Here is a 25,652-nt window from a genome sequence, read left to right on the forward strand (position 1 = left end):
TTGAATATACCTCCTTCAATTCTCCATACCCTGATAAGCTATCACATGTTCCACTTTGTACTATGGTTTATCTTTAGTTAAGATTGCACAGCTCTAAATGCACTTTACCCTAGTACTTACATTTAATAATTTCATGAAATCACTTGAGAGCACTCAGGATTCTCCTTTAACTTAAATATTGCTGCCCTTTTAACCAATTTTAAAAAATGAATAATTTTCACTTCAAGTTTAATTAAACAAAACTTGATAATTTCTGTTTTTATTGGTCTATGTGTTAATCAGTATCAAGTACAAAATGCGTGGCAAGCCTCCGCTAGGGTAGTGACGGCCATAGTACAACACACAAAACCAAAGACAATATGGGCTTCAGACATATGTACACATGATATAACCATCACTACCCCATCAACCACCTTGACAGTTAATTGATCAATATGTACAACAAAAGCTTTTAGGAGAATTGACACGAAATACTTTATAATGGAAATAATCTTTTGAGCACTACACTCTCGAGAATATCCACAACAGGAATAACAAGAATTAAAAGCTTCGATAGCTTCCATGACAAAAAATTGAACTGGTCAATTCTTGTACAAAACGCGAATAAAAAGTTCATGAAGAGATCTAGTCACAATGCTCTGGCCTTCCCCAACAGCATTTGTATTGGAGAAAGAAAACTTGCCATGTTTAAAGAGAATGATGCTTGATGAGATTGGAACAACGGAGAACTCTTACGCATAGGGATCCCTAACCTTTCCAACTCTGCTGTGGTAAGGGTCCCACAATTTACCGGTGCTACTTGACTAGCAAGAGCAGACCTGAATGGAAGCAGGTCTGTTACTTCAGAAGCAGCACCAGTACGTGTAACACTTCCTAGTCTAGCCTAAGCTTGGGAAGTCACGCTCATCATCCATTTTGGGTGCCTCTTGACGGCTCATCCCTCTTCCCCCACGGGAACCAGGGCCGCCCCGGCCACGTTCCCCACGACCACGCTCCATTCCACCACCACCCCGCCCTCCTCCACGTTCCATACGATCTCCACCTCGTCCACGCCCAGGACCTCCACGGCCACGGCCTCTTCCACGGCCACGCCCAGGCGAGTCAGCAAATTGGAAATCAATATCAAGAAGAACTTTCCTACGGCCATGGTGCACTTCCTCTTCCTCATCCTCCTCCTCTTCATCAGAATCTTCCTCCACTTTCTTCTTAAGAATGTAAGTTTTCTTCCACTGTGCTGTATTCTCACCCTCACCCGGTCGTCGAATATTGAAGGCAGGCTTATTGCGGGCACCTTGCATGGCCTTCCATTCATCCAATGTCATCTCCTTTGTGCCATCATCCTCCCTGACAACCTCCTCATTCTCTGTAGCAGTAGCCACATCCTCTGGAGCCTAAAATTGATAAAAGATAATTAATTCTTCCCAATACAAGAATAATAAAAAAAAAAAAAAAACAATACCTCACTATCAAGCAAACTTGTATCTGGTAAATTATGAATTCAACATTTTCAAATTTATATATCCTCCTACCATCACACAATCCTTATATTCTCTCTCTACTTGCCAGTTGCTCAACTCTCATTCATGACACTGTGCCACCATTATCCTCCCTGACAACTTCCTTACCATTTTGAGTTCATCCAAATCTACATATTTCATTAATTTCTCATTCAGTTTCAAGAATATTAGCAAAATGTGTCAAAGTTACATTCACTTCTGTATTTAGGTAATTTATTGTTTGTGGAATCTGACCATTATAGTGCTGCACAAAATTAGGGTAAGTGAGGGAGAGCTTCTGGGTAAAACTTTAAACAATGCATGTTAAATAAGAAAATGTGAATGAAAAACCTGGTGTCAATACCTATGCACAAAACGATGAAAACTATAAAATAAATTAGTGGTTGGAAGTTTATACAAAATGGTGGGAACAGATGAACGAAAAGAGCTCAGTAAACCAAATAGGAATTTGGATTAAAAGGTTATACACATCTTTTTTGAGTAAGCAGTGGGAGTTTACACGTGGAAATTCAATTAATGTTGTGATGCCTAACAAGCCGAGTTTTCATGAAATATTTTTTCCAATTTTTTTCTAATGACACTATAAAGTCTTCATTGTACAATATATGATTGGAATATGTTATGCGAGTAGAAACAAATAGAAATTTGATCAAACCTAACAATTTAACATAACTAAGTCTGTAATTCATGTTCCTAACAAAATAGATTAGTACTGATACGAAAGAACCAACTTGCAAAGAAATATTTGAAAGTAACAAAAATCATTCGGCATGTTAGTTTAAGTAACACCATGCATACTAGGCCAAGTACTGCAGTTGTCTAATTACATATTACATACATTAAATTTCAACAGTTAAAGAAAACTGGAAAATTAGTTAACACACAAGGACAATTTCACCAGGAGGCAGGCTGAATATTTTTAATTTTTGGTATCAACTAGTGTAGCAAAGGGCATGGCCATGTTTTCAAATGAATGAAGGATGACCATTGAAAGAGGCAACGGGGATAAAATAAACGGCTATAAATATTGAATAGACAGCATAATCTTAGATATGTCGAGGACCGAGGGTGTGGTTATGGTGGTCACAACGTACGTTGACATCCTTCCATTAATGACATGGGAGGATGGCGAGGTGCTGTGCTCCTTAGTAGAAGGAAAAGGATAGAGAAGAATGTATGGACTACAGCAAATTAGTTTACCAGGAAAGTGTACAATATTGTTTATACAGCACACATCCCAGGCAGAAAGCTACTACTTTATTTATATAAGGGTCCACTGTTCTATATAGTGGACCTTCTATACAAGGGTCCACTAAACTTATGTATGCTTGTCAACAACCATATAATCAATCAAGACTACAATTTCAGCATTATCCTGTACCTAACAGGAACACCAGCTCTAATTATGATTTTAAGCAAATAAAAATACAAAATAGAACACAGGCAAACCTTTTCCACGTTTTCTGCCGATGTGTCAAGATCTGAAGCAGTAGGAGTAGCATTTAACTGTTCCTCAATTTGGTCCTTGTCTGATCCCCAATTGTAAGATCCAGAGCCTTCTCGCTTGTCAACAGACTTCACTCCTGTTGTAGCCATTCCACTCTGGCGATCAAACTCCCGTTTCCCTCGACTGTCAGGGCCACCGGGAAGACCACCACGACCTCGGCCACGTCCCCGTCCCATGCCACGTCCTCTTCCTCTTCCCATGCCACCTCGGCCTTCACCATCAAACCTAGAATCAATAGTCCATAAATCAATACCAAACACACACACCCTTAAAACTAGAAATAGCCAGAAGGTAGCCTGTGAAATACTTTTAATACCATTTCCGTTAGATAAGATTCACAAGTGCTGGTTGCCTATAAAGGGATTTTGACAAACATTAAAATTTCAAAACTAAAATTAGCCACACATCCTTCTTCAGTCTTGACGGTAACTATTACCAGGATAAGACCAGTATTATCTCGACGCCTTCATTTAGATCATATGGGGCAGACTCTGATCCGAATTATCTGAAATTTCACACAGTATTTACATTAAAGTATTATTCCCACAGTAAAACTTGCCCCAATGGGCAAGCTTATCTTTCATAAAAATACATAAAATAGAATTACAATAACAAGTATCAACTTATTTTGGTGGGATGTAATAGCTATCTTGACCACTGAAAGAGTAACTGTACATTAACCTAATCAAACCCTGAAATTACTGTACAAGTACTTTGTAATTATCACTCATCCATTCAACCAGAACCTAGTCAGTCAGCCAGGCCATCAGGTTACTGCCAAGCTGGACAAACAGGCTAGTCTAGCAAGACAGACATCTCAACATCCTCCTCAATTTTACCTCTCAGCCACCGCTTTGCACTTTGTCACGCAAGTTAGCAGCTTCTGACCCACCTTTCCAGCTATGTTGAACATGTTCATATTCAAATATAACCAGGGACTGCAATTACTTATCAGTTCACAATTAAAAAAACTACTGATAACCACAATGAATTGTTAGTAAAATTTACCTACTTGAGTTGTGTGAAAGTTTAAATTCAGCTTTAAATTCATACTTTAAATAAAGTATTCACTATAATATATATCCAAAAACTGATAGGTAACATTAATTAACTTATTTAGCCTCCAGTCATAAGCACTGCCAGAAAGATGAGGGCAGTACTCAGAAGCAATGCATCAGACCGGAGAAGTGTTTTTAGTCTAGTACCGTACTGTTCAGTTCTTGCACCAGTACAGTAATGTTCATCAATCTACCAGGACTACATAATTTTGTGAACATGTTTGCTAAATATGCCAAACTATTGACGATAAGAGACACGACTGCCCTTCAAGATGACGTACACAAGTGTTCAGAGCAACACTTCAGCCGAAACTGAAAATCAGGAGCCCTGGGCGATGACCGGGCCGTGGGGAGGCTAACCTCCGAAACATTAAAAAAGGCAACCCATCACAAGGTAAGCCTGCCTGCCACCTTGGTGCAGAATGTCCACCTGCCTTCATACTTTCAAATGGGACCAAAAGGACTTTAGTATCTAAATGGGATAGGTTAGGAAGGACAAATCCATAGTTTCACTACTAGATATAGTAACTAGCAAATACAATAATTGATAACATAATAACTCATGTATAAATTTTGGTACAATACTACTACCTATGCTACCAATTAGCAATACAGATTAAAATCCCGTGGTTAAAACTCATTTTCAGTTTGTGATTCTTCACTATCATTAAAAAACTTAATAGGTTAACTGAACTTATTTAAATCCACACAAAACCATGAGACTATCTGATAAAATAAACTGTTGAAGCCCCATGACTAACCTAGGCGGTGGTGGGCCATCTCTGAATTCACCACCTTCAGGTCGGTTACGTCTATTATTTCTTTCTTCCCGGTCCGAAAACTTAACACGGCCATCATTTGAGCGGGGTCCTCTTGGCTGAGTGGCTGAAAATAAAAATGGTTTATAATGAAACTATAATCACCTGAATTATAACTGCATGTTTCCATTTCATATAGTCAATCTGGAAAGGCATTCTTGAGATGTAGACTTACAGAATGAATTAAAATGGAATACATTAACCTATACAATGAGCTATTTGCAGTTCCTTTCTGCATTTATGGGCAATAAATTAAAATCTACAAGTAAAAAAAAGCTGTTACATTTGAACATTTGTTAACATAATTAGTATTCACACAAAATGAGTACACCGAAGTCATCTCCCTTAATTTGGCTGACATTTAACTAAAAGTAGTTAATTATTTGTTTATAGAGCAAAACTTTGGTGTACATTATACAATTTTAGCACTGAAATGGGAGCATGATTGTTCCATTGTATATTAGATGACAAAAAGTATACACAATAAATGTAATTGGTATGATTAGGTACAGGAATAGCATTAGTGTAAAAGTTAGTCACTCACCAAGATCGAAAAAAACTTACTTTCTGACAAGTAAAACATCAGTTTCTAAAGAAAATATTTTTAAAGTTATTAATGCACATAATGCTATTAATGCACATTTTTTTTATTTTTTTTTATAATGCATAAATGGTTTATGCAAATGTGTTTAACTGAGCTAAAATCTTGTCATAAGCCAGAGCAAAGTGGGGAGAGGAAGTAGAAAAGCTGTGTATCTTGGTTAATCTGCAAATACTTAAGTGATGTCCATGTAACTCAATACTGTACCAGACAAAATGTTCCCGACAGGATTCTTAAAACATCCCTATTAGAGTTAGGGAAAGAGGAACCCCTAACAGGGATATTTAAAACATCTTAATAGAACAATGCGACAGTATAATTCAAATTCAGCATTATTACTACCCCATTGACCACTTTCTTAGGGTGGGGAAGGCACCAGCATCAAGACAAATGGTGAACAATCCTGTGAAAGTTCATAGATATTAATAATAATGAACTCAAGTCATTGCCACAATTGGTTACATGACAAAGTTTTACCTGTTGTTGATTTTGAGAGCTCTTCTACTCCAGTACTTCTACTGGGGCCAAGCTTCCCTGGTCCAAGAAGCTGTTTGCCTTCGTAACCTGTAGGGCAACACAGCCATCACAATCAGGCTGATCTGTTAACTCCTTAGCTTAACCAAACTCATCCAGAAACAAATAAGACAGGTTTATGTAACGAGTTGCAAATGGGGTGACGGTTGGTTGTGCACCACACGCATGCCTTGTAACCCCTTTCCAGCATTTTCAGGAAATATAATATGAAGGGAAATTTACCCAATAACAACCATATTACTAAAGCATGTACTCTTGATACATATAAAGTCCTTTGGTGGAACTGTAGACTTGGAAGGATGATCTCATCCGAGTTGATTACTGAGGGACAGTAAACTGAGTGTGCAATTTTGATGTGAAGTAAATAAATGCATGTTTGCACTCACTCTGTGCTGAAGATGATGTGACATCATAATGAACTGTATTCCTGCAAATTATTGTGAACTGTTGCTCGAGTATAAACACTGTACATGTAAGCCCCTCCGAACTTGTACTGAAATACAAATAAATAAAATAAATACACAAATGTTTACGTGCTAGACAAGCCAAGTCGGCAAATAGGCTGTGTAAGGTATTGGATAATAGATTCATGTATATGAACATGACAAAACATTAAAATTGGCACCAGTACAAACTCAGCAACTGTTCCATCAAAAATGTTTATTTTGTGATTGCAACTTTTGTTTTTTTTAGCTAACAGATACAAATAATTTAGCATTTTGCCCATTTGATAAAAGCCTTTCATGGTAATTATGGTCACCATACAACTTCAGTCTATTTAGCTACCAACATTCTTTAAGTGGCCGTGCTATTCATTTTTTTTGCATAATCCACAGGGTCAATGCTCTAACTTTTGTTAATCACATGAGGGTCACTTGAGTAAGGTGCCCCTTCGTCTCCTACAATACATTAGCATCTAACATCAGTTTACTTCCCATGTACAGTAATATTTATCTTTTATAATCAAATATTAAGTTAGGTCAGTAAGGAGGCATATCTGCAACATATATAATAAATGAAAACTGGTTCGATTTCAATCGTACTTTTTTGACTAGGTGTATATGAAATTCGCTTCAACTGATCCAAGTCGCAGCATAAATAGGAAGGGAGAATTTTTAAAAATTTGTTTAACATGCAATTTGCATGAAACTTGTACACCTGACTGCACGTAATCCTTTCTGTAAGGGTACCAATTTTGGAGGAAATTGGTTAATATCAACCTCAGTCACAGATGGCAGCACCTTAGACTTAATTTCTTCATAACTTCCTTCTTTCAAGTAACAAACGCAACTATTACTCATTTTTTTTACTCAATTTACATGAAACTTAAACCTGATATGTAGTGTCTACAATCTATCAGAAGTTTTTTCCTAAGTTAATTTATTGATTTTAAGTAGTAATAAACATGATATATTTGCATAATTTGGGGAGGGGGGGGGGGAACTTTGACTATTTATTTTAGTCAAACTAAACATTTTGGAAAATCCAGCAACACAAATCATTTATTATATGCTAATGTGATAGAAGAGTTTCATAGAAATAATTTAATTTGAAACTTGTGGTTGTAGTAAATTGTTGAAAATGTGTAAAATTCGTTGAAAAAAATTCTCCTGTTCTATTTAGCTGCGATACTGAAACTTGGAACAGTTGCAGCCCATTTCATATACAACTAGTCAAAAAAGTTTGGTTGACATTGAACAACTATTAATATTCACAGATATGCCCCTTAACTCATAAAAGTTTAACTGATCTGTGTTTGTCAAATGTCAGAGGGATGGTGCTTAGGCTAGTTACAGCCAACTTTTGAACATGAAACGTGGGTCGATTCCATCAACAATACTATATTTATCTGATGAAAGATGATCTCAATGAATTTGAGCCAGAGGCCAAATTCGCATGGAACAGAGACAGACCTTGAGAATTTTGTGTCAATTAGATATATAGTCCGTTAAGGATGACACCACTAGAGTTTGACAGCTACCGCAGAAAGGAGTGTTATTAGTAATAAAAAGATGTCTTGAGGACAGTCTCCTGTCTTTCAGTCACTAAAACCAAGACCAGAAGTGCATTTTCAAACCTAATGAAAATGCCAATAACATCCCAAAGACACACGTGCTAACTTGCATATTAATAGCCATAACAGTTCAGGAAGTACTTTCAATTTCTTTTTACTAAACATGTGTGTTTGGTTTTAGTCTATGAACATGGAAAGCAAAATATAAAAATAAAATTGAAATCAATCTCTGGAAACCCACAAGCCCTAACATATGAGAATTCGGTACAGTATGTGCTCGCTTTAACCCCTGCACTGTGCACCCGTTTTTGACAAAAAAGTCATGGTACAGTTATTAAGGACATATTTTTGTTTTTATAAATGTTCAGCTGATGTTAATGTCAAAATTTTCATAATTTTCATTTCAAATCACAGCGATAAAAACCTTAAAATACAGTATGGCCTAATTAAAAAAATACCCACACAACCCCCAGAGCTTTAAGGTGTTTTGCACAGTGCAGTGGTTAATGAACTACTATACGCCATGACCTAATATTACATTCCCGTCTTTCAGTCACTAAAAGCAAGACCAGAAGTGCATTTTTAAACGGAATATCATTGTTGTACTTAACCATGCGATTAAAAACAATAGGCGTTATCTTGAGGTTATCTTGAGATGATTTCGGGGCTTTAGTGTCCCCGCAGCCCGGTCCTCGACCAGGCCTCCACCCCCAGGAAGCAGCCCGTAACAGCTGACTAACACCCAGGTACCTATTTACTGCTAGGTAACAGGGGCATTCAGGGTGAAAGAAACTTGCCCATTTGTTTCGGCCTCGTGCGGGAATCGAACCCGCGCCACAGAATTACGAGTCCTGCGCGCTATCCACCAGGCTACGAGGCGTATAAAAAATACAGCAGCAGAACAGTAACTTCTGTACATGAACAAAAAGTATACCAATCACCTCCCCTGAAAAAAGCTGTCTAACCCCGTCACTCTAAAATGCCAAAGATTCAGCGCAACTTCAAAGGAGTTCAGTAGCTCGTCTCTTAAGTCTTGTATGTCAAAAGTTAAGATACAAACACTACCAATACATTAAAGTCGGATTTTCTGGTGAAAAAATTTATGCCTGATTATTATACAGTATTCTAATTTTTTTGAAATAAAATAATGAAAAATGTTTTCTAATAAATATTTACTAGATGGGGTACCCTAGGTCAATCCTCCTCACAGCTGAAAAACTCTGGAAAACGAACCCTAATTTTTAACTTTACAAAAGCTGATCCTTCTTGAGGGACGGGAGGGCGGCTCCAACAAAACCAGCTATGATCTCTGACCCCCCCCTATATCAGTCCACTAGTTACGCATCATCCTACCACACGAGACGAGGTTCCACCAAAATGTACGGCCAACCTCTTTTTTTTTATTTTATTGTTTTAGTATTTATTTAATTAGTTTTATTGGTCTACAAGATAGGGTATCTAGCAGTGCCCAGGACTATCCTATCCCCCCCCCCAAACTTTTCTCTTGGAATGTTATGTTGGAATGCAGAAAAACAGCTGAAATCTATTAAGGAAAGTTATGACTGGTGCTATGAGAAAAGTATAAGATATGGTTTTAAATTTTTCCAGAAATTAATGCATTAAACATTACAACACTCTTAGGAATATAAATTAGGAAAATCTTTGTTTGAGGCATTTTGCCAAATGGTACTTGGTGGTATGTGCCAAAATAGTCATAGGGTCAACCATGCAATTACCCAAGTGAATTATAGAACAAAAACTATGCTAATGATATCCCCCCCCCTAGTACTGTCATACAATGCTTTAGAACTAGATATTTCTGGCATCTACTGCCCTCTCACTTAACCTGTTCCTGCCATCCAGGGCAATGGGGGAGGGGGGATCTCAGATATAAGCCTAACATACACTATGTATCAACGCAGCATTGTCCAACACAATGAATTATTATTGAATTAACAGTGTAGTAATATTTGCAAAAAGTATACTACTGGTTTTATGGGGTTGACCTCATAACCAGCACAGCCTGGAGGAAAATCCAACACACTGACCCTGACAGTGTACCAGGCACCTTTCTCAATTGTAAATGTCGAATACACCTTGTGTTAACTTGGTGAAAGTTAAAAACTTTCATCTTTTGAAAAAGTTGGAGAGAAAACATGCACTACATTGAACTCCCTATTGTAGTGTGTCCCAAAGTGACTAACTTTCATCCTCCTGGACCAAGGTATGCTGAACTGTAAATATTATATGAATACTGGAACACTTGATATATTGGACTTACCCAAGCTTTGTAAAAGCATCTTAATCACCTTCAGTGGTTAAGTATTTAATAACACTAGTTCCTATAGCAGCTATCTTACCTGTCAACATACATATATATATATATATATATATATATATCTACTTTGACAGGTTAAGATAACTTATAAAAACTATAGCGTATATATATATATATATATATATATATATATATATATATATATATATATATATATATATATATATATATATATATATATATATATATATATATACACACGTGCACACAGGTGTGTATACAGGATATGTGGAAGTTGGCCAGAGTTCCATTTCACTTTTGAAAACGCATATTAATGACACTGTAAAAAGACACCTCGAATGCTGTTTACGTAGGCCAGACATAAATCAGTGTATTTATGTACGTAGATAAGATTAGCATTTTAAAAGCACTACAATCGCCTTCTGTGGTTGATTGTTCGATAAATCCCTGAACTATATGTTTAACAGATCTCTCACCCTGTCCATGGAGGACAGAAGAAAATGTATACATAATGATTAGCATTGTATATGTGTGGCCACTGTAGTGAAAAAAATTACAAGATTATCTTCAATTGAATGAATATTAAAACTCACATTCTATATTCTTAACACTAAATTATCACTATGCTATGTAAATTACACAAGAAAAGCATTAAACTTTCTTTATGACAATATAGAACAATTGAGCATGCATTTTTCTTTTTTTCCTTTTAATTTACAATGAAAAATCACTCAATCAGGTATGCACTGATATGGCAGACCTCAGTGCTAGAATTGAACTTGTAAATATTGTTGCAATTTTGCTGTACCATTACTTAAGAATTTCTCACTAACAATATGTACATGTGCCTACTTATAGCCCAGCACAGTAATATTTGAATACAGTACTGTATTCAAATAAAATAATGCTTAATCAGATTGCATTCCATTAGTAGTGTTCAATGGGCCTGAATGCAATATTCACACTCCTTAGGTAAGGGGTTTCTCAACATGATATTTGCATATAAAAAATTTATATGTCTCAAAGCCTGGATGTAAATTCATGTACTACAAGATAACTAGTATTCAAAATTGTTATATTCCTTAAATTAATAAGGGGTTTCTAGTTTGTCACCATAGCCTAATATACTAATGCTATTTCCAATAATGTGTAGACTAACAAATACCATTGCAAATGCTAGGTTTTGTTATTATGTGAAGATATCAGCGACAATGAGAACATCCCAAAAAAATCTGCCTTGTAGTACACACCTAGATACCCCCTAGGTATCTAGGCCTACGGTCAAAGCCAACGTCCTCCAGGCACCCCCCCCCCACCTCCACATACAAGGGCCTGCAGACTAGGCACCACTGGACCCTGTTCACTGCCTCAAAATCTAACAGGTAACAACTATTTATTAATCTCACTATGACCCCCAAACAATGTGCATGTTGGGCATTATATCAGTCCAAGCCATTCAGAAAAATGAGAAAATCCAAACACATTCCTTGGCAATCTCCAACATATCAAGGTTGAACCAGGAATCACCGAAAATTAATCAAACCTGGTATCAGGATGATTCTGCATGCATAAATTCGCCCACCTTTATTGTAAACACATACAGATTATTTGACTTATTTTGACTGGAATTATTGTATTCCATTCATAACTATCAACAAGTGGGAGTGGAATTTGTGTAACAAAATTTTTACCAATCTATAATTTAGGTTAACATATAGTCAAGGCCATCATTCTGCTTTTAATATACTTTATAACACCAAGACATTAACATGTTTAGTGACTACTATTAAATACCAGTGTGGGGAATAAATAAGCTAATCAAAGTGAATTTTTAACACAAATTTTAAGCATCCTATACTTAACCCAAGCAATGTAAATACTGTACATAAAAGAACAAGCCAATATTATATACATTGGCCTTAGTCCACACTACAGAACTCATTGAAGTTGTGTCTTAACAAGGATTAGCACATACCAGTATATTGCTCTTAATGTGATTAAACTCTATATTGTTAGATTAGACAAGCTATGTATTATTAAATTAAATAATAAAATGCTGGTGAACCAGCTAGTATTTAGAAATAAATTTCTATAAGGCTAATGTAAATAATTACTGGCACAGGATAGGTTACAAGCTGATGGGGCAGAATGGAGGATACAACAGGTTCTTTGCCTTGTGCCACAAATAGGGATGGTTATTCAGTGCAAAGTTTGGTTAGATTAAACATTTTCAAACTGGGGTATGCCTGGTACACAAAGTTATGAATATGTTCCAAGTTTACTGGAGTAAATACAACAGCTCTGGAACACACACTAAATGCCATGAGTATGCACACCAAGTATACTAATGCTTCTAGAAATAATTACCAATGTCCTATTTGTCTCATTTCAAACATTCAGGTATTGATGTTTGCCTTTAAATTCTTACTAATCATGACTCCCAGATGACTTTTGCCATCATAACACCATCCAGCCGATATCCTATAATTATTATTACCTAATATTTATCAACATTAAACTGCTTCAGTCAGTCTTCTGACCAATTGTGAACCGATTTAGTCTGAGTATTTCCCTCCTCATTTTTCTAGCATTGGCAAATTTGCAATGTTGCTGCTTAAAAACTGAATCTAAACACACCTAGCCTAATCCAACAAATATCCTTGAAGGGGGGAGGGGACAATCCCACACAGGAATTTTTATTTATTTGTACATTATATACATAAATTATATACCTGATAAATTCCAGGTACTCAGGTACGGTAAAAATGAGGACCTTAAACATAATACAGAGTACAAAACACAATCAAATGTACCCATAGTAGGAAAACAGCATGTAAAGGATTTGGGAATAATAATGTCGGACGACCTAACGTTTAAGGAGCATAACCAAGCAAATATTGCGACAGCCAGAAAAATGATAGGATGGATTACGAGAACTTTCAAATCCAGGGATCCCATCACAATGGTTGTACTCTTCAAGGCACTTGTGTTGTCCCGTCTTGAGTACTGCTCAGTACTCACTTCCCCCTTCAAAGCAGGAGAGATTGCTGAAATAGAGGGAATACAGAGAACATATACGGCACGCATAGACGCAATAAAGCACCTAAATTATTGGGATCGTCTCAAAGCCCTCCAAATGTACTCACTAGAAAGAAGACGAGAGAGATATCAAATAATATACACCTGGAAGATACTGGAGGGCCAAGTACCAAATCTACACAGTAAAATAACAACGTACTGGAGTGAACGACATGGAAGAAAATGTAGAATAGAACCAATGAAGAGCAGAGGTGCCATAGGCACAATCAGAGAACACTGTATAAACATCAGAGGTCCGCGGTTGTTCAACGTCCTCCCAGCAAGCATAAGAAATATTGCCGGAACAACCGTGTACATTTTCAAGAGGAAACTAGATTTATTCCTCCAAGGAGTGCCGGACCAACCGGGCTGTGGTGGGTATGTGGGCCTGCGGGCCGCTCCAAGCAACAGCCTGGTGGACCAAACTCTCACAAGTCGAGCCTGGCCTCGGGCCGGGCTTGGGGAGTAGAAGAACTCCCAGAACCCCATCAACCAGGTATACAAGTTCTTACATTCTTGTAAAGCCACTGGCATGCACAGCATTTTGGCCAAGTCCTCAATATTAATTTTCCCCGGAATACGACCCACCAAATCGTTTAACAAGCAAGTACCCATTCACAGCTGGGTGAATTGAGGATAAAGTTTAGGATTAGTACCCGGTCAATCCTCCCCGGCCAGGATACGAACCCAGACGAAATTGGTGAAGAATGTCGGGCGAGTGTCTTACCACTGCTCAATTGTTTCATAAAATTAAGTTCCAGATTGTTAAAACTGTATATTGTTTGGTTAGGTTAACTTAGGGTAATGTTGACCAGACCACACTAGAAAATGATGGGACGACGAAGTTTTGTTCCGTCCTGGACCATTCTCAATTCGATTGTGGTCAATTTTTTATCTATCTTACACCAGTTAAATCAGTTTTTATTTTATAACTTTTTTTTAGCATTTCTGGACAAGATAGGATATTATTGGGTTGGAAAATGTTGAAAATTTGAAACTTGATCAAAGCTTTTCATGAATATATATATAAATGACACCATTTAAGGCTATAACATCTTGACTAGCACCAAGCTTACCAACAGTTCTGCTATCATCCTGTGTTAGCTTCAGAAACAATTCAATAAGCAACTATACAAGAAACTACCGAACATCCTGTACAAAATTAAATCCAATACAATGCTTTACTTCCATAATGTACCCCCAATGTCCACAGACTTTGGGAAAACAACAGTTCTGCAGGAAAAGTGTGTGGAGGGTGAGGGCCCCACAGCAGGCGGGGACCACTACTCGCCACCTCACATGGGTTAACAATAATAAAATTGCAATGTGGAGAGTGCGCCCCTCGTGGCCAGTCGAGCACCTGGAGAGATCCTTCAGTGTCACGCTATTGATCAGGGTGTCACGAGTGCCAGGGACACACACCTGTCCTCACACTCGAGGGATAGGGGGAACTTCACCCTCAGGAAAGGTGATCACTGAAGCAGCTCTCACCCTAGCTATTAATAGCCCGCGTAACCCATGTGTCCCTAGCTTGTGCAAGTGTGCAAGAGAGCAGGTGTAGAGGGGCCACAGAGGGCCTGGCAGGGGCAAGGGGACCCCACACAGGGCCTGGCAGGGACAAGGGGCCCCCACACAGGGCCTGGCAGGTGCTGAGCGCCACCAACACAACAAAGCGGGGCTGCTGCGCACGTGCCTGCTCCAACACCCGCCGCCACAGCCAATATTTACAACACACTAACTACCCTCCTCAACACTCAAAATGTTCCCAACTTGTACCCACTCACCAGGAACACTCGACTTGTCAGAGATCTTGGGAGCAGTTTCCGTCTTCACACCTTTCTTCACTACGGGAGACTTCGCCTTGGCGGTCTTTCCCTTGTTTTCCTTCTCGGAAGCCTTATCCTTAATCTTTTCACTTTGTTTTAAGAGATCCATTGGATCTATATCTTCATCATAGAAGAGTTCGTAACGGTTACGAACCCCTATGCCGTAAGAGTTCTCCATGTTCAGCAAAATCCTCCGATGGTGAGGATATTATACGATTTCCCGGCTGCTTTTCAGCCTTCTCTTCTTCCGATCATCCAAAATGGCGTGAGAAGACTGGACCTCAAACTCTGGGTTACTGACAAATCGGGCGGCTCAGGAATCCTGGCTTATATGGCATTGTATTGCACTGAGGTATTATTGAAATAATACATTTCATATTTCGAACTAAATTTATATTTTAACATCAAATTTATATAAATTAAATTTAAAAGTTATATATTTAGAATAGTAATTGAGGTAAAGTACAAAAATGTTTGTAGCTCGTCAGGTAATGATATGGCGGGAACCATGTGCCTATTAATAAAACTTTTTCTACGTTTACCAAGAAGTCCTCACTAATATATTTGAATGTGCACAGACTATAAATATAATTTTACACATAGCTGTAATGTTTATTAGTTTTTTATATATAGGAAGAGCCAAAATACATCAATGTTTATGGCGCACCTTACCCGTGGCGACCGGCCAATCAACGCACGAGAAAAACCCCGCGAACAATTCGATTTGTTTTGGCGCTAAAAGATGCTGTAGAGCGCGGTAAATCTATGGTCCCGTAGTGAGCAGTCATGTCGGAGAAGTGCCGTGAAGATTCTCAGTTTTCAACGCCAAAGCGGCATCCCAATGGTGCCATCAGTGGAATGTCGTTTCCTGGGAGTCCCCCGATGAAGGATAATACTCTGTACCCTTGGAACTGGGGAGAAAATGTGTGTAAAGTGGAGCTGAGTAGTCCGTGTTGCAGCAGTGGGAGTAACTCTTGTGAAAGCCCTGATCCCAGAAGCTGTGAATCAAAGAGAGGACGACCGCGGGCGGATGCTATCAATACCCTGATTATCGAAGGTGCTCAGTCCCCCAGCAGCATCAAGTGTCCCATCTGCAACAGAGTGTTTCCCAGAGAAAAGTCACTCCAAGCTCATCTACGGACACATACTGGTAAGAATGGCATTTAACTCGCCATTTTTAAACTGCACCTGTGCTATCATTATTAACAAATGCAGAGGCACTCAGGTGTATTGCAAATGTTATAATGTTCACGAAATGTTAATGTGGATGTTGTAGTTCATACCTGTTGATAACTAATGTATTTGACCTTAACGCGTCTGATAAATGACGTCAGGAATCCGGTAACGCTTTTAAACGATCTAAACGGTTCCCCGTTAAAAGGTTGATTACGAAAATAATCACAGATATTGCAATTATTCCCCCAAAAAATTATATATATATATATTTGCTTTGTGGGAAATCGTGAAGCTTGTGGTATTGTTTGTGACTGTCGAGGGCCGGCCATGTGGCGGGAAACCCAACCCTCAATAATTACCGCCTGTTTTCACTTCTTCCCGCCTACTTTTACCCCTTTAAGTACTCCAGTTTTTTGAAGCAAAAGATGTTCAATCGTGAGGGTTTTCGTATTGCATGAATATTTCCCTAGAAGAGTGGTGTAGTGCGGCATGAGACGGTGGGCCGCCTTCCCACGCCTCTACCTTCCGGAAACTACACAGATCGTATTTTTGGTCTTATTATTTATTTTGTTATAAAGGTTCCCAATCATGCAAGTATGTTCAAGCACATGTAATTACGAGTTGCTTGATGGCATGCGGCGGAGTATTTAACGCGGGGAAGGCGAGGTTGAAGGCGGTATATGGAGGCACCACAGAACTAGGGCGGGTATTCTTAGGCGCCAAAATGTATCAATGCTCATCATCCTCCCGGTTAAATTGTTTCCCATTTGATCTATTCTCCGAACAGAAATGAGCATTTAATTGTTATTTTTTGTTTTGTTTAATTATTTAGTAGCAGCATTTAAAAATGAAGGCGGTAGCGTGGTCCAAAATTAAAAGGCAGGAGAGGAATGTGAGGCGCGGCGGTGACCGCCCGGGAGGCCTCGGGGAGGCGGGTCCCTCGACGCCTATATAATTATCTTGGGGCGGGCTGGGAGGACTATTAGTCTAGGCCTATGGAGGTATCCCATGGCAAAGGTTGTAAGGCTCTTTGTGCGGGTACGCCTGTCCAGTGCTGGTATCTGGAGAGGCCAGGTGACATTTTAAGAAAATGTGGGAGTTACCGGATTGGCATCTATAAGGAGGCTTCTTGATTGGTATTCAGAGGTAGGTTTCCTTTCTGGCATCTGCGAGGGAAGGCTTCCTGATTGGCATTTATGGGGGAAAGGCTTCCTGCCTGGCATCGATGGGGAGGATTTCCTGTCTGACATTCATGGGGGGGGGAAGGTTTCCTTTCTGGCATCTATGGGGAAGGGTTTCCTTTCTGGCATATATGGGGAAGTGTTTCCTTTCTGGCATCTATGGGGAAGGGTTTCCTTTCTGGCATCTATGGGGAAGGGTTTCCTTTCTGGCATCTATGGGGAAGGGTTTCCTTTCTGGCATCTATGGGGAAGGTTTCCTGTGGCATCTATGGGGAAGGCTTCTTGCCTGACATCCACGGGGAAGGCAAGAAGGAAGAAGATCTTACAAAATTTGAAGCCAAACCATTTCCATTTGTGGTGAACCAGCTACTGTACTAACAGATTTCATTTGTATTAAGTTTGTAATGAAGTTACAAAGGCAGTATGTCTTATAGTATTGTAATGTTAGGATACAGTATATTGTTATTAGATAAACAAGTAAGATGCATGCAGGTAGTGGAAGCTTAAGGGACAAGATGTACACTATCTACAATAAGCAAACTTGAGATATTTAGCTAGGAGTTTGGGTTATGTCGTCTATGATTAAATACTGTACATGGATATTTCTTGAACATGTGTGGTTTATAACAAATTTCCGTCATAGCCTGCGCGAATAGTTTTGCTTGCAGAGCAGCAGTGGTGTGTTGGTCCAGGACAGTCTGAACATCAGGTCGAGTCCTGCATCAGCTTCCTCCCAAAAAATGTACTTGCATATACAGTATAATAAGTTCATACACTGCTTGACGAAGCAACTTGCAATGTTAGCCAACTTTAAGTTCAGTACTGTATAACTAAAGATAGGCCTGCATATGCAATGAAGTGAATAGAAGGCTGGGTATAATTTGAACATTTAAAATATTGGGAAAATTTGGCCCCTAAATTTTTGTCTCAAGTTTTTGATGTAGATGGTTTATAAAAGTTTGTGTATGAGTTGTCAATGATGAATAGTACAGTACTTAATTGATCTGGCATTAGTGTTAAAAGATGACATGTAGTAATTTACATAGGGTATTTGTTGCAAGTATTAACTGGTCATATTAAATTAATGCATATTCAATGATGGTGTACAGAAAGTAAGTCCTTGGCACTTACCAAATTTGCCCATATGGTCAAATTTATCAGAATTCAGTATACTGTATTTTCAAGGTTAATCCCATGTTGTACTTAAAATGAAATTGGATTAAAATGAAATTTGCACAACTTACAGTGGGGGGAAATTTTGATTTAATGAAAATTTTTGATTGGCAGAAAGAATTTGCTTCTCCCAAAAAAGATTGTTCAGAACTTCTGCTTGCCATTGCATTGGTTGCAACACTTGGCAGCATAGACAATTGCAGATATGAAATTGGTGGTACTTGATCAAGGCAACACATTTATAAACTAAACTGTCAAATGTGCTTCAGATGCATTTGAAAAACTACAGTGTAAGATACAGGAACCTGTGTTTAACATTTGATTAAAGGTTCAGAGGTTACCTCATAATGATTCCGAGGATCAACGTCCCCGTGGCTCGGTCTCTGACCCGGCCTCCTGGTTGGTGGTCTGGTTGATCGGGTATCCTTTGCAAGAATTTTTTTAGTTCTCTTTTAAACACAGTGAATCCAGCCAGTTATACCCTTATGTGTGACAGGAACATGTTGAAGTCTTGGCCCTCTGATGTTGATAAAGTTCTCTTGAGTACCTATTGCACCTCTGCTTTTAAAAGTGGAAATTCTGCACATCCTGCCATGCCTCCTGATCTCATGTGGTGTTAATTATGTGCAGATTTTGAATTAGTCCCTCTGATATTTTCTAAGGTGAAACCAAAGAACAAAGCACAATTGGACAAGTGCTTCTGTCTTGGTCAATCCTATACCCCCACCTATCATGCCTGTACCCAACCCACTTCTGACTCCCCATTTATGTACACCATTTTAAGCTAATTGTTAACAGTACTGTACTGTATATATAATGTATATTGTACTGTAGTCAAGATACTATATGTATGTTCAAAAGTTGTAAATAGTGAAGAAATTAAATTTGTGTGTAAGGATGAGTCCTATTTAATCCCTAGATCTCAGGATTGTTGAATCACTAAACTTCCTCAAATTTTCAGGTGAGCGTCCATACCAGTGTGATTTTCCTGGGTGCACAAAGGCATTTACACAGAGTGGTCAGCTGAAGACCCACCAGAGACTACACACGGGTGAGAAGCCTTTCATCTGCTCTGCTCCAGGTAACAGTTCAATACCTATATCCTTCATTTATTGTTGTGGTAATTACATTTCCATAATTCACTTTTCTTTGTCTTTTCTCTTGATATTTTCTGTCCTCATTTTTTATATTTTTTCATTCTCCCACTTCTGTGAACGTGATCATGTGCAGTGTTACCACATTATCATGCACCTACTGTATTCTTTGATAATTTGTTTATGCCGTACATGATATTGTTTGGCCTTGTGGTGTATTTTTTCATGTGGATGTTTTGTTACTATAATGGAATATTTTGTTCATGTTCAGTAGTGCATATGCTATGTAGTCTTCAGTGTAACCTTCATGTTTTGGATCTCTATATATCTAAATAGCAATCCGATTTTGCTATCGAATTGTCCATAAGAAATATCTGCTTAGTTGGTAGACTGACTGGCTAGAAGATATACAAGCACAACAGGGCTGGGACTGGTCGACCCTGTAAACCCATCTAATAGTCTACTACTCGGGTCATTAATAATAATTATTTTCAAAATTAAATTCTATAGATGATTGAAGGCTGATGTTTCATTTTTCCTTAAATGTAGGCTGTGATCACTACTTCCAAGAATCCCCTTACCACTTTGCCACACCCTGCATACTCTTCAATTCAATTTCTTTATTATGCACCCCATACCCATCCTGTGGGCAGTGGTGGAAAGGGTTACAGAGGCATATAATGGGTTCAGGAACTGATTCCCCCTAGTTCGTTAATAAGTCTTGCTCCACACCCACCCACAACTGGGCGGCAGCTTTACAGTCATGCATGCATTACCTACAGTAAGCATATTTCGGATACTTCACTAAAAATTCCTGGCAGTACGTCATTATGAATGAAGCTCTTACATATTTCTTGGACTCCATTGATGGTGTTATCTCTGAATTCCGCAATTTTTTCACATTCCATTATATAATGATGCAAAGTATGCGAATACAGTAGTTCTGCTGACAGTTTACATTTAGTCAAATCTACATTAGCAGAGGTACTTGTAGCCAAGCCTAAGCCTAGCAGTGGTAACATCTAGAAGTCTGCTAACCCTTATCGTTCTTAACTAAACTATTTAGTATGTGCTGTTTGCTTATCGCAAATTAACAAGGCAGTATTTCTGTTCTATTCCTGGTAGGCTTTATGTATTTTTGTCAATCTAGTAATCTACATTTGTCTGTTAGACTAGAGAGCAATGGAGGAAAGGAGTAATAACTACACACAGAAACATAGACTGAAAGATGGAAGGCAGGAGGCAGACATCCCTCAAGGATGACTAGACTCCAGACACAGGTAACCTCACACCAGATTATAATGTAGGTGGATTAGAATGCATTTAAATGTGTTACTTAAAACAGACATGGATATTGAATGGGAAATAGATGAGGTGATGGGGTAACTTATTACATGGATGGACAGACATGGCTAGATGGAAATAGGAATTGATAGGTAGATGGACTGATAAACGGATGGACATAGGTTTAAAGGTGGCTAGATTGGAGAGATGATAGACACTTGCCCTTCTGAACATTGCAACCCCCAATCCCCCACCACCTACTACAAACATCCAATTATCTTGTGACCTTCTCAACATTCACCTAATGTTGATAGCAGTGGTTAAGCTTCAGCTCTTTGGTCTTGCCTCAGAACTTGAAGTTATATGTAATATATCATGACTCAAGTCAGTGGTTGCGGCCTTTCTCTGGGAGTCTTATCTGACATTCAAGCTTTCAGCATTGCTTGCTTTTAGTTTTTCTATATTCACAAATCCAGTTAAGTCCAGAAATTTTGGAGGTTACACTGTATTCAGCATTTTAAGAATGTCTTATTATGTCTATAACTAATGACTTATTACATTTTGCATATACAGTACTGTACAGTATTAATTATTTGATGTGAGTATGTTTACCTGACCTTAGTCATGCATTTAAGAATTTCCAGCTTTGGTTTGTTTTATGATAACTGCCCTCTCCCCTTTACTTGTATACATAACATTAATTGGATAATAGTGGTTTCACACAGTTTTATGTACTTGCTCCTTAGGCTGTACATCTCGATTCACCCATGCCAATCGTCACTGTGCTGAACATCCTTATGCCACTCTGCAGCGGACATCAGATCTAAACATCAACCCACAACTCTCACCTGCAGAGTGTACTGATGACGTAAGTTGCTCTTCTTTCAAATCTAATTAAATCACTTTCATTTAATAAAATTCATATGCAAGTAAATGGTGTAATCAAAGTGAGTAACATGAAGACATTTACAAAGTTATTCGTGTCTGCCACCACTAAGGAAAGGCACCCAGAAAGTCGGCCAAATGAGACAGACCACTGCTTGGTTAGAAACGAAACCACAGTCTCAAAATTGCCAAATGAACTTCCCCAACGATGTTAACAAATGATAATATATTCAAGAAACTAGTGCAAGCTTTATCACCCTACCTTTCCTCCCCCTCATATGTGGGGAGGAAGGAGACAGACCCGGGTCAGCTGACTGAGCGACCTTCAGTTTAGCCAGTGCCTGGTCATTTGTCAGTCGCTCTGGCTCCAGTCTCTTCCTCATTGTGATACCTGTGGGAGGCACTGCCTCCTGCCTAGTGAGTGCCCTTTTTGTCCTTCTCCATGGGTAAATAGCTTCAGGGAGCCACAAGAAAGGTTCCCTCAGAAAACCAGCAGTAAATGTATTGAAACGTTAATTTCTGGGTGAGCCGTGGTGGCTTCCCGACATCCTCCCTCCCCCAGGGTGATAGGGAGGTTCCATCATCTTAAACACTGGTGGTGGGTCTGCCTCCCTCCTTTCCCCAAGTGAGGGGGGGGAGGTGGGTTGAACTACTACCTTGCACTAGTTTAATGCATTTTTTTTATCATTTGTTTACATTGTTGGGGGAGTTCTTTTGAAAGTTTTGAACAACTTTACATAATAATATTTTCCTACTGCCACTGCTTCCTGCACCTCTCTGAGGGGGTAATATTTTCTTCTTATTTCTAATGTTTTACCATTGTTTTTCAAGTGCGATGTTATTATGGGCTGTCAGTAATATTATAGTATTTGTATGACAGAACACATAGATCATAGTATACTAAGTGATGGTGTGGGCACAAGTTGAGTGTTCCAAAGCTACATGATGCTCTACTCATGTTCTTTAAAGCTCAGGAAGATGTTTCAGTGAAATTATTGTTGTGTAAAATACATTTTGAATTTTTGTAGTGTTGGTAAATGTGCATACAGTTGATAAATGTAATGGTAAAGCAACTTGTGTACAAATTAGTTCGAAAGAAGGACAATGATATCTTTTCTACAAATGTAGAATAAAAATGAGTATGGTCTGTAGCTTTGCATTATTTAGTCTAAGTTAAGTTTATCATTGCATTTCATGAACTACCACTATATTTAATATACACAGTATATATTTATTTTTTCAGGTCTTGCAATGGCTAGAGAAATATCGACATGAAAAAATGGAACGAACACCAGCTAAAGCACGCAAGAACAAACGTGAACTGGATGGTTCGCCCGAGACTCATACTCCCCACACACCCTCTTCAGAATCTGACATAATGTCTCCACCACCAGTTAAACGTACGAAATCTCGCCGTGGTCTTGGTCCATTAATGGAGCAGCAACAAAATATTCCTGATAGCCGTTCAGCCACGGTTTATCAGACACATCTTACAGATGAAAATGTATACATGTCTCCTGAAAGTTACGGTGGAGATGAAAATAAGTATGGAGACTATCATCGCCCACAACGTCCGTTGCCAGCATCTCCAAATCATGCTCGTGTTTTGAGGAATACAGAAAATTTGCAGAGCCCTATCAAGACACACACTTACCGAGGATTTGATATGGATGGAATAAAGCCTTTGGTAGAAAGTGAGGACAATGTTTTCACATCACACATTTCTTTGAATGAGGATCTTGGCACACACGAGCCTCATCATATCTCGCATGAACCTGAGGTTGTTCTTGGAATGAATTTTCCAAATTCATTGGGACTAAACACAGATACCTTGGGACTTCTTCCAGATCACATTTTGGAATGTGATCAAGTATTGGTGGAATTACCTTGGCACATACCTAAAACATCAAATATTCTCACAGATGTTCCAATTGAGTTGTCAGATAAAAAGGCTTTAAGTGAGGGCTACCAACAAGAACAATTACCACAAGTAGTACTATCTCTCCCAGAAACACATCTTTCATCCAATGTTGTTACTGAAAGCCTAGATAATATTGTTGATGACAAATCCCCACACTCTGACAACTCTCCCCAGTTAGAGGAGACTTGGCGCATGAGACAGCCCAAAAAGAGATGGCTACGAGAAGCTCGTCTTGAGCAAGGGGAACTGGAAAGCCCCAGACACATCTCAGAATCTGAGAACCAAATCCGGCCCTCAGTTGTTGTAAAGGCTTCCTCTTCACAAGTTGCCCCAGTGATGGGTCCTCTTCCTAGAGGAGAAACCAAGGAGAAGTGGATGGGGGCCATGGCTCTTATACAACTTGCAGAGGTTCCGGAGGATGGATCTCAACCACTTAATCTTTCTACTGCACGATACACCACTCTTTAATTTTTCAAAGTGAATACATTTGGAAAACAGTGAAGCACTAAGACAGGTTATCTGCAGAAATAGCCTTGTCATGAGCTTATCAACTTGGGTTGTAAGTTGCTATGCATCTCCTACTGCTAGTCGTCTGCGCAATCAGTAACAAAAATGTCAAAATGCTTTTATGCTTTATTATAGTTTTATATTCTCCCATGTTACCTTTCAGTTTTCTTAAATGGAAATTATGGCCACATGTATAAATACCTGAATCTCCTTACTATAATTGTGCTTATAAATGTGGAGATTTATTCCAATGTTAATTAACCTTGTACCTGGAACATGCCTTTATTCAGATTTAGTGAACTTTATATTTTATTCGATTTGTTCTGTTTAAAGGCTACCTATAGTTACTACTAAAGGACTATATTTGATGTATATATTTTGAATTATGTTGTAGCTTTATATTGATTATATTAGTATCGATTCCCAGTCACATATGTACATGAATAAATTTATACATTAAAACTGTTTTATTGACCTTAAAGAAGAAGTCATTTATGTAAGGTTTGCAGGCAAGGAAGAGATGCAGTGTGAACAGGTGTTGTTAGATCATAGTCAAGTGCAGAGGTGGCAAACCTGTTTGAGACCACATGGCCAGATTGGGGACATGTAATATAATAATTAAAAAAAAAAATGCCATGACCATGGTAATTATGAGCTGCAGAAACTTTGAAGACCTGTGTGACAGGGACCACCTTTCGAACAATATATAGCGAAAATTCGACATTACTGCTCCAAGATGTGAACACTTCCTGATACAAGTAAAATAGTCCAACTAATTTTGTTGCAAATTGTAAACTTTCGAGTTTGGATGGGCACTTGATGCATTTTTTGTAAATTAAAAAGGTTCAAAATTATTTTGTTTGGGAAGTCTTAATCAACATCTGGTACTAAATATATTGTTAATAAATTGCAAATTCTGTATACACTACAAATTAGCAGCCTGCTTTAGGATGAACCTAATTTCGTATTACAAAATAATTTTGTATTTATAGTTGAAATGTTTATTGTATATACACTACAGTATGTTATTTTGTCACTAAGTATGTTCAAATAAGTATTACCAATTTATATACTGTAAATAAATATACCGAGAACCAGTATGGGGGATTGTGCTCCCCAGACTAACTGTGAGTGGTAGTTTATTGTGCACCCCATACTCTTCCTGTGAGTGGTAGTTTA

General features: G+C 38.5%; 2 protein-coding genes across 4 annotated transcripts; one reads left to right on the plus strand and one right to left on the minus strand.

Moving 5' to 3' along the window:
- Nucleotides 1-243: 243 nt before the first annotated feature.
- Nucleotides 244-15,557, minus strand: LOC123747080 (SERPINE1 mRNA-binding protein 1). 3 transcript variants are annotated; one of them, XM_045729082.2, is made up of 5 exons: nucleotides 15,211-15,548; nucleotides 5,979-6,065; nucleotides 4,844-4,967; nucleotides 2,967-3,249; nucleotides 244-1,391 (listed from the first exon to the last, which is right to left on the minus strand). In XM_045729082.2, exons 1-5 carry the CDS (start codon nucleotides 15,428-15,430, stop codon nucleotides 879-881), a joined length of 1,227 nt encoding a protein of 408 aa, XP_045585038.1. In that variant the 5' UTR covers nucleotides 15,431-15,548; the 3' UTR covers nucleotides 244-878. The 3 variants fall into 3 exon arrangements, with proteins under 3 accessions (XP_045585038.1, XP_045585039.1, XP_045585040.1); XM_045729083.2 differs by lacking the exon at nucleotides 15,211-15,548 and adding an exon at nucleotides 6,422-6,641; XM_045729084.2 differs by lacking the exon at nucleotides 5,979-6,065 and having other exon boundaries at nucleotides 15,211-15,557.
- Nucleotides 15,558-15,996: 439 nt separating this feature from the next.
- On the plus strand, nucleotides 15,997-24,935 carry LOC123747079 (uncharacterized). Its single transcript, XM_045729081.2, has 4 exons — nucleotides 15,997-16,402; nucleotides 19,744-19,863; nucleotides 21,907-22,028; nucleotides 23,289-24,935. Exons 1-4 carry the CDS (start codon nucleotides 16,039-16,041, stop codon nucleotides 24,432-24,434), a joined length of 1,752 nt encoding a protein of 583 aa, XP_045585037.1. The 5' UTR covers nucleotides 15,997-16,038; the 3' UTR covers nucleotides 24,435-24,935.
- The last annotated feature ends 717 nt before the right edge of the window (nucleotides 24,936-25,652 follow it).

The sequence above is a fragment of the Procambarus clarkii genome, chromosome 87, assembly GCF_040958095.1.
Source record: "Procambarus clarkii isolate CNS0578487 chromosome 87, FALCON_Pclarkii_2.0, whole genome shotgun sequence".
Lineage (NCBI taxonomy): Eukaryota > Metazoa > Arthropoda > Malacostraca > Decapoda > Cambaridae > Procambarus > Procambarus clarkii.

Excerpts from the sequence above, each read along its gene's own strand:
- LOC123747080 (XM_045729082.2), bottom strand. The coding sequence starts at position 15,430 with ATGGAGAACTCTTACGGCATAGGGGTTCGTAACCGTTACGAACTCTTC. Across the intron at positions 6,066-15,210 it reads TGACAAGTCGAGTGTTCCTG|GTTACGAAGGCAAACAGCTT; the intron begins GTGAGTGGGTAC and ends GTTGCCCTACAG. Across the intron at positions 3,250-4,843 it reads GATGGCCCACCACCGCCTAG|GTTTGATGGTGAAGGCCGAG; the intron begins GTTAGTCATGGG and ends TATTGATTCTAG.
- LOC123747079 (XM_045729081.2), top strand. The coding sequence starts at position 16,039 with ATGTCGGAGAAGTGCCGTGAAGATTCTCAGTTTTCAACGCCAAAGCGG. Across the intron at positions 16,403-19,743 it reads TCATCTACGGACACATACTG|GTGAGCGTCCATACCAGTGT; the intron begins GTAAGAATGGCA and ends TCAAATTTTCAG. Across the intron at positions 22,029-23,288 it reads CTGCAGAGTGTACTGATGAC|GTCTTGCAATGGCTAGAGAA; the intron begins GTAAGTTGCTCT and ends TTATTTTTTCAG.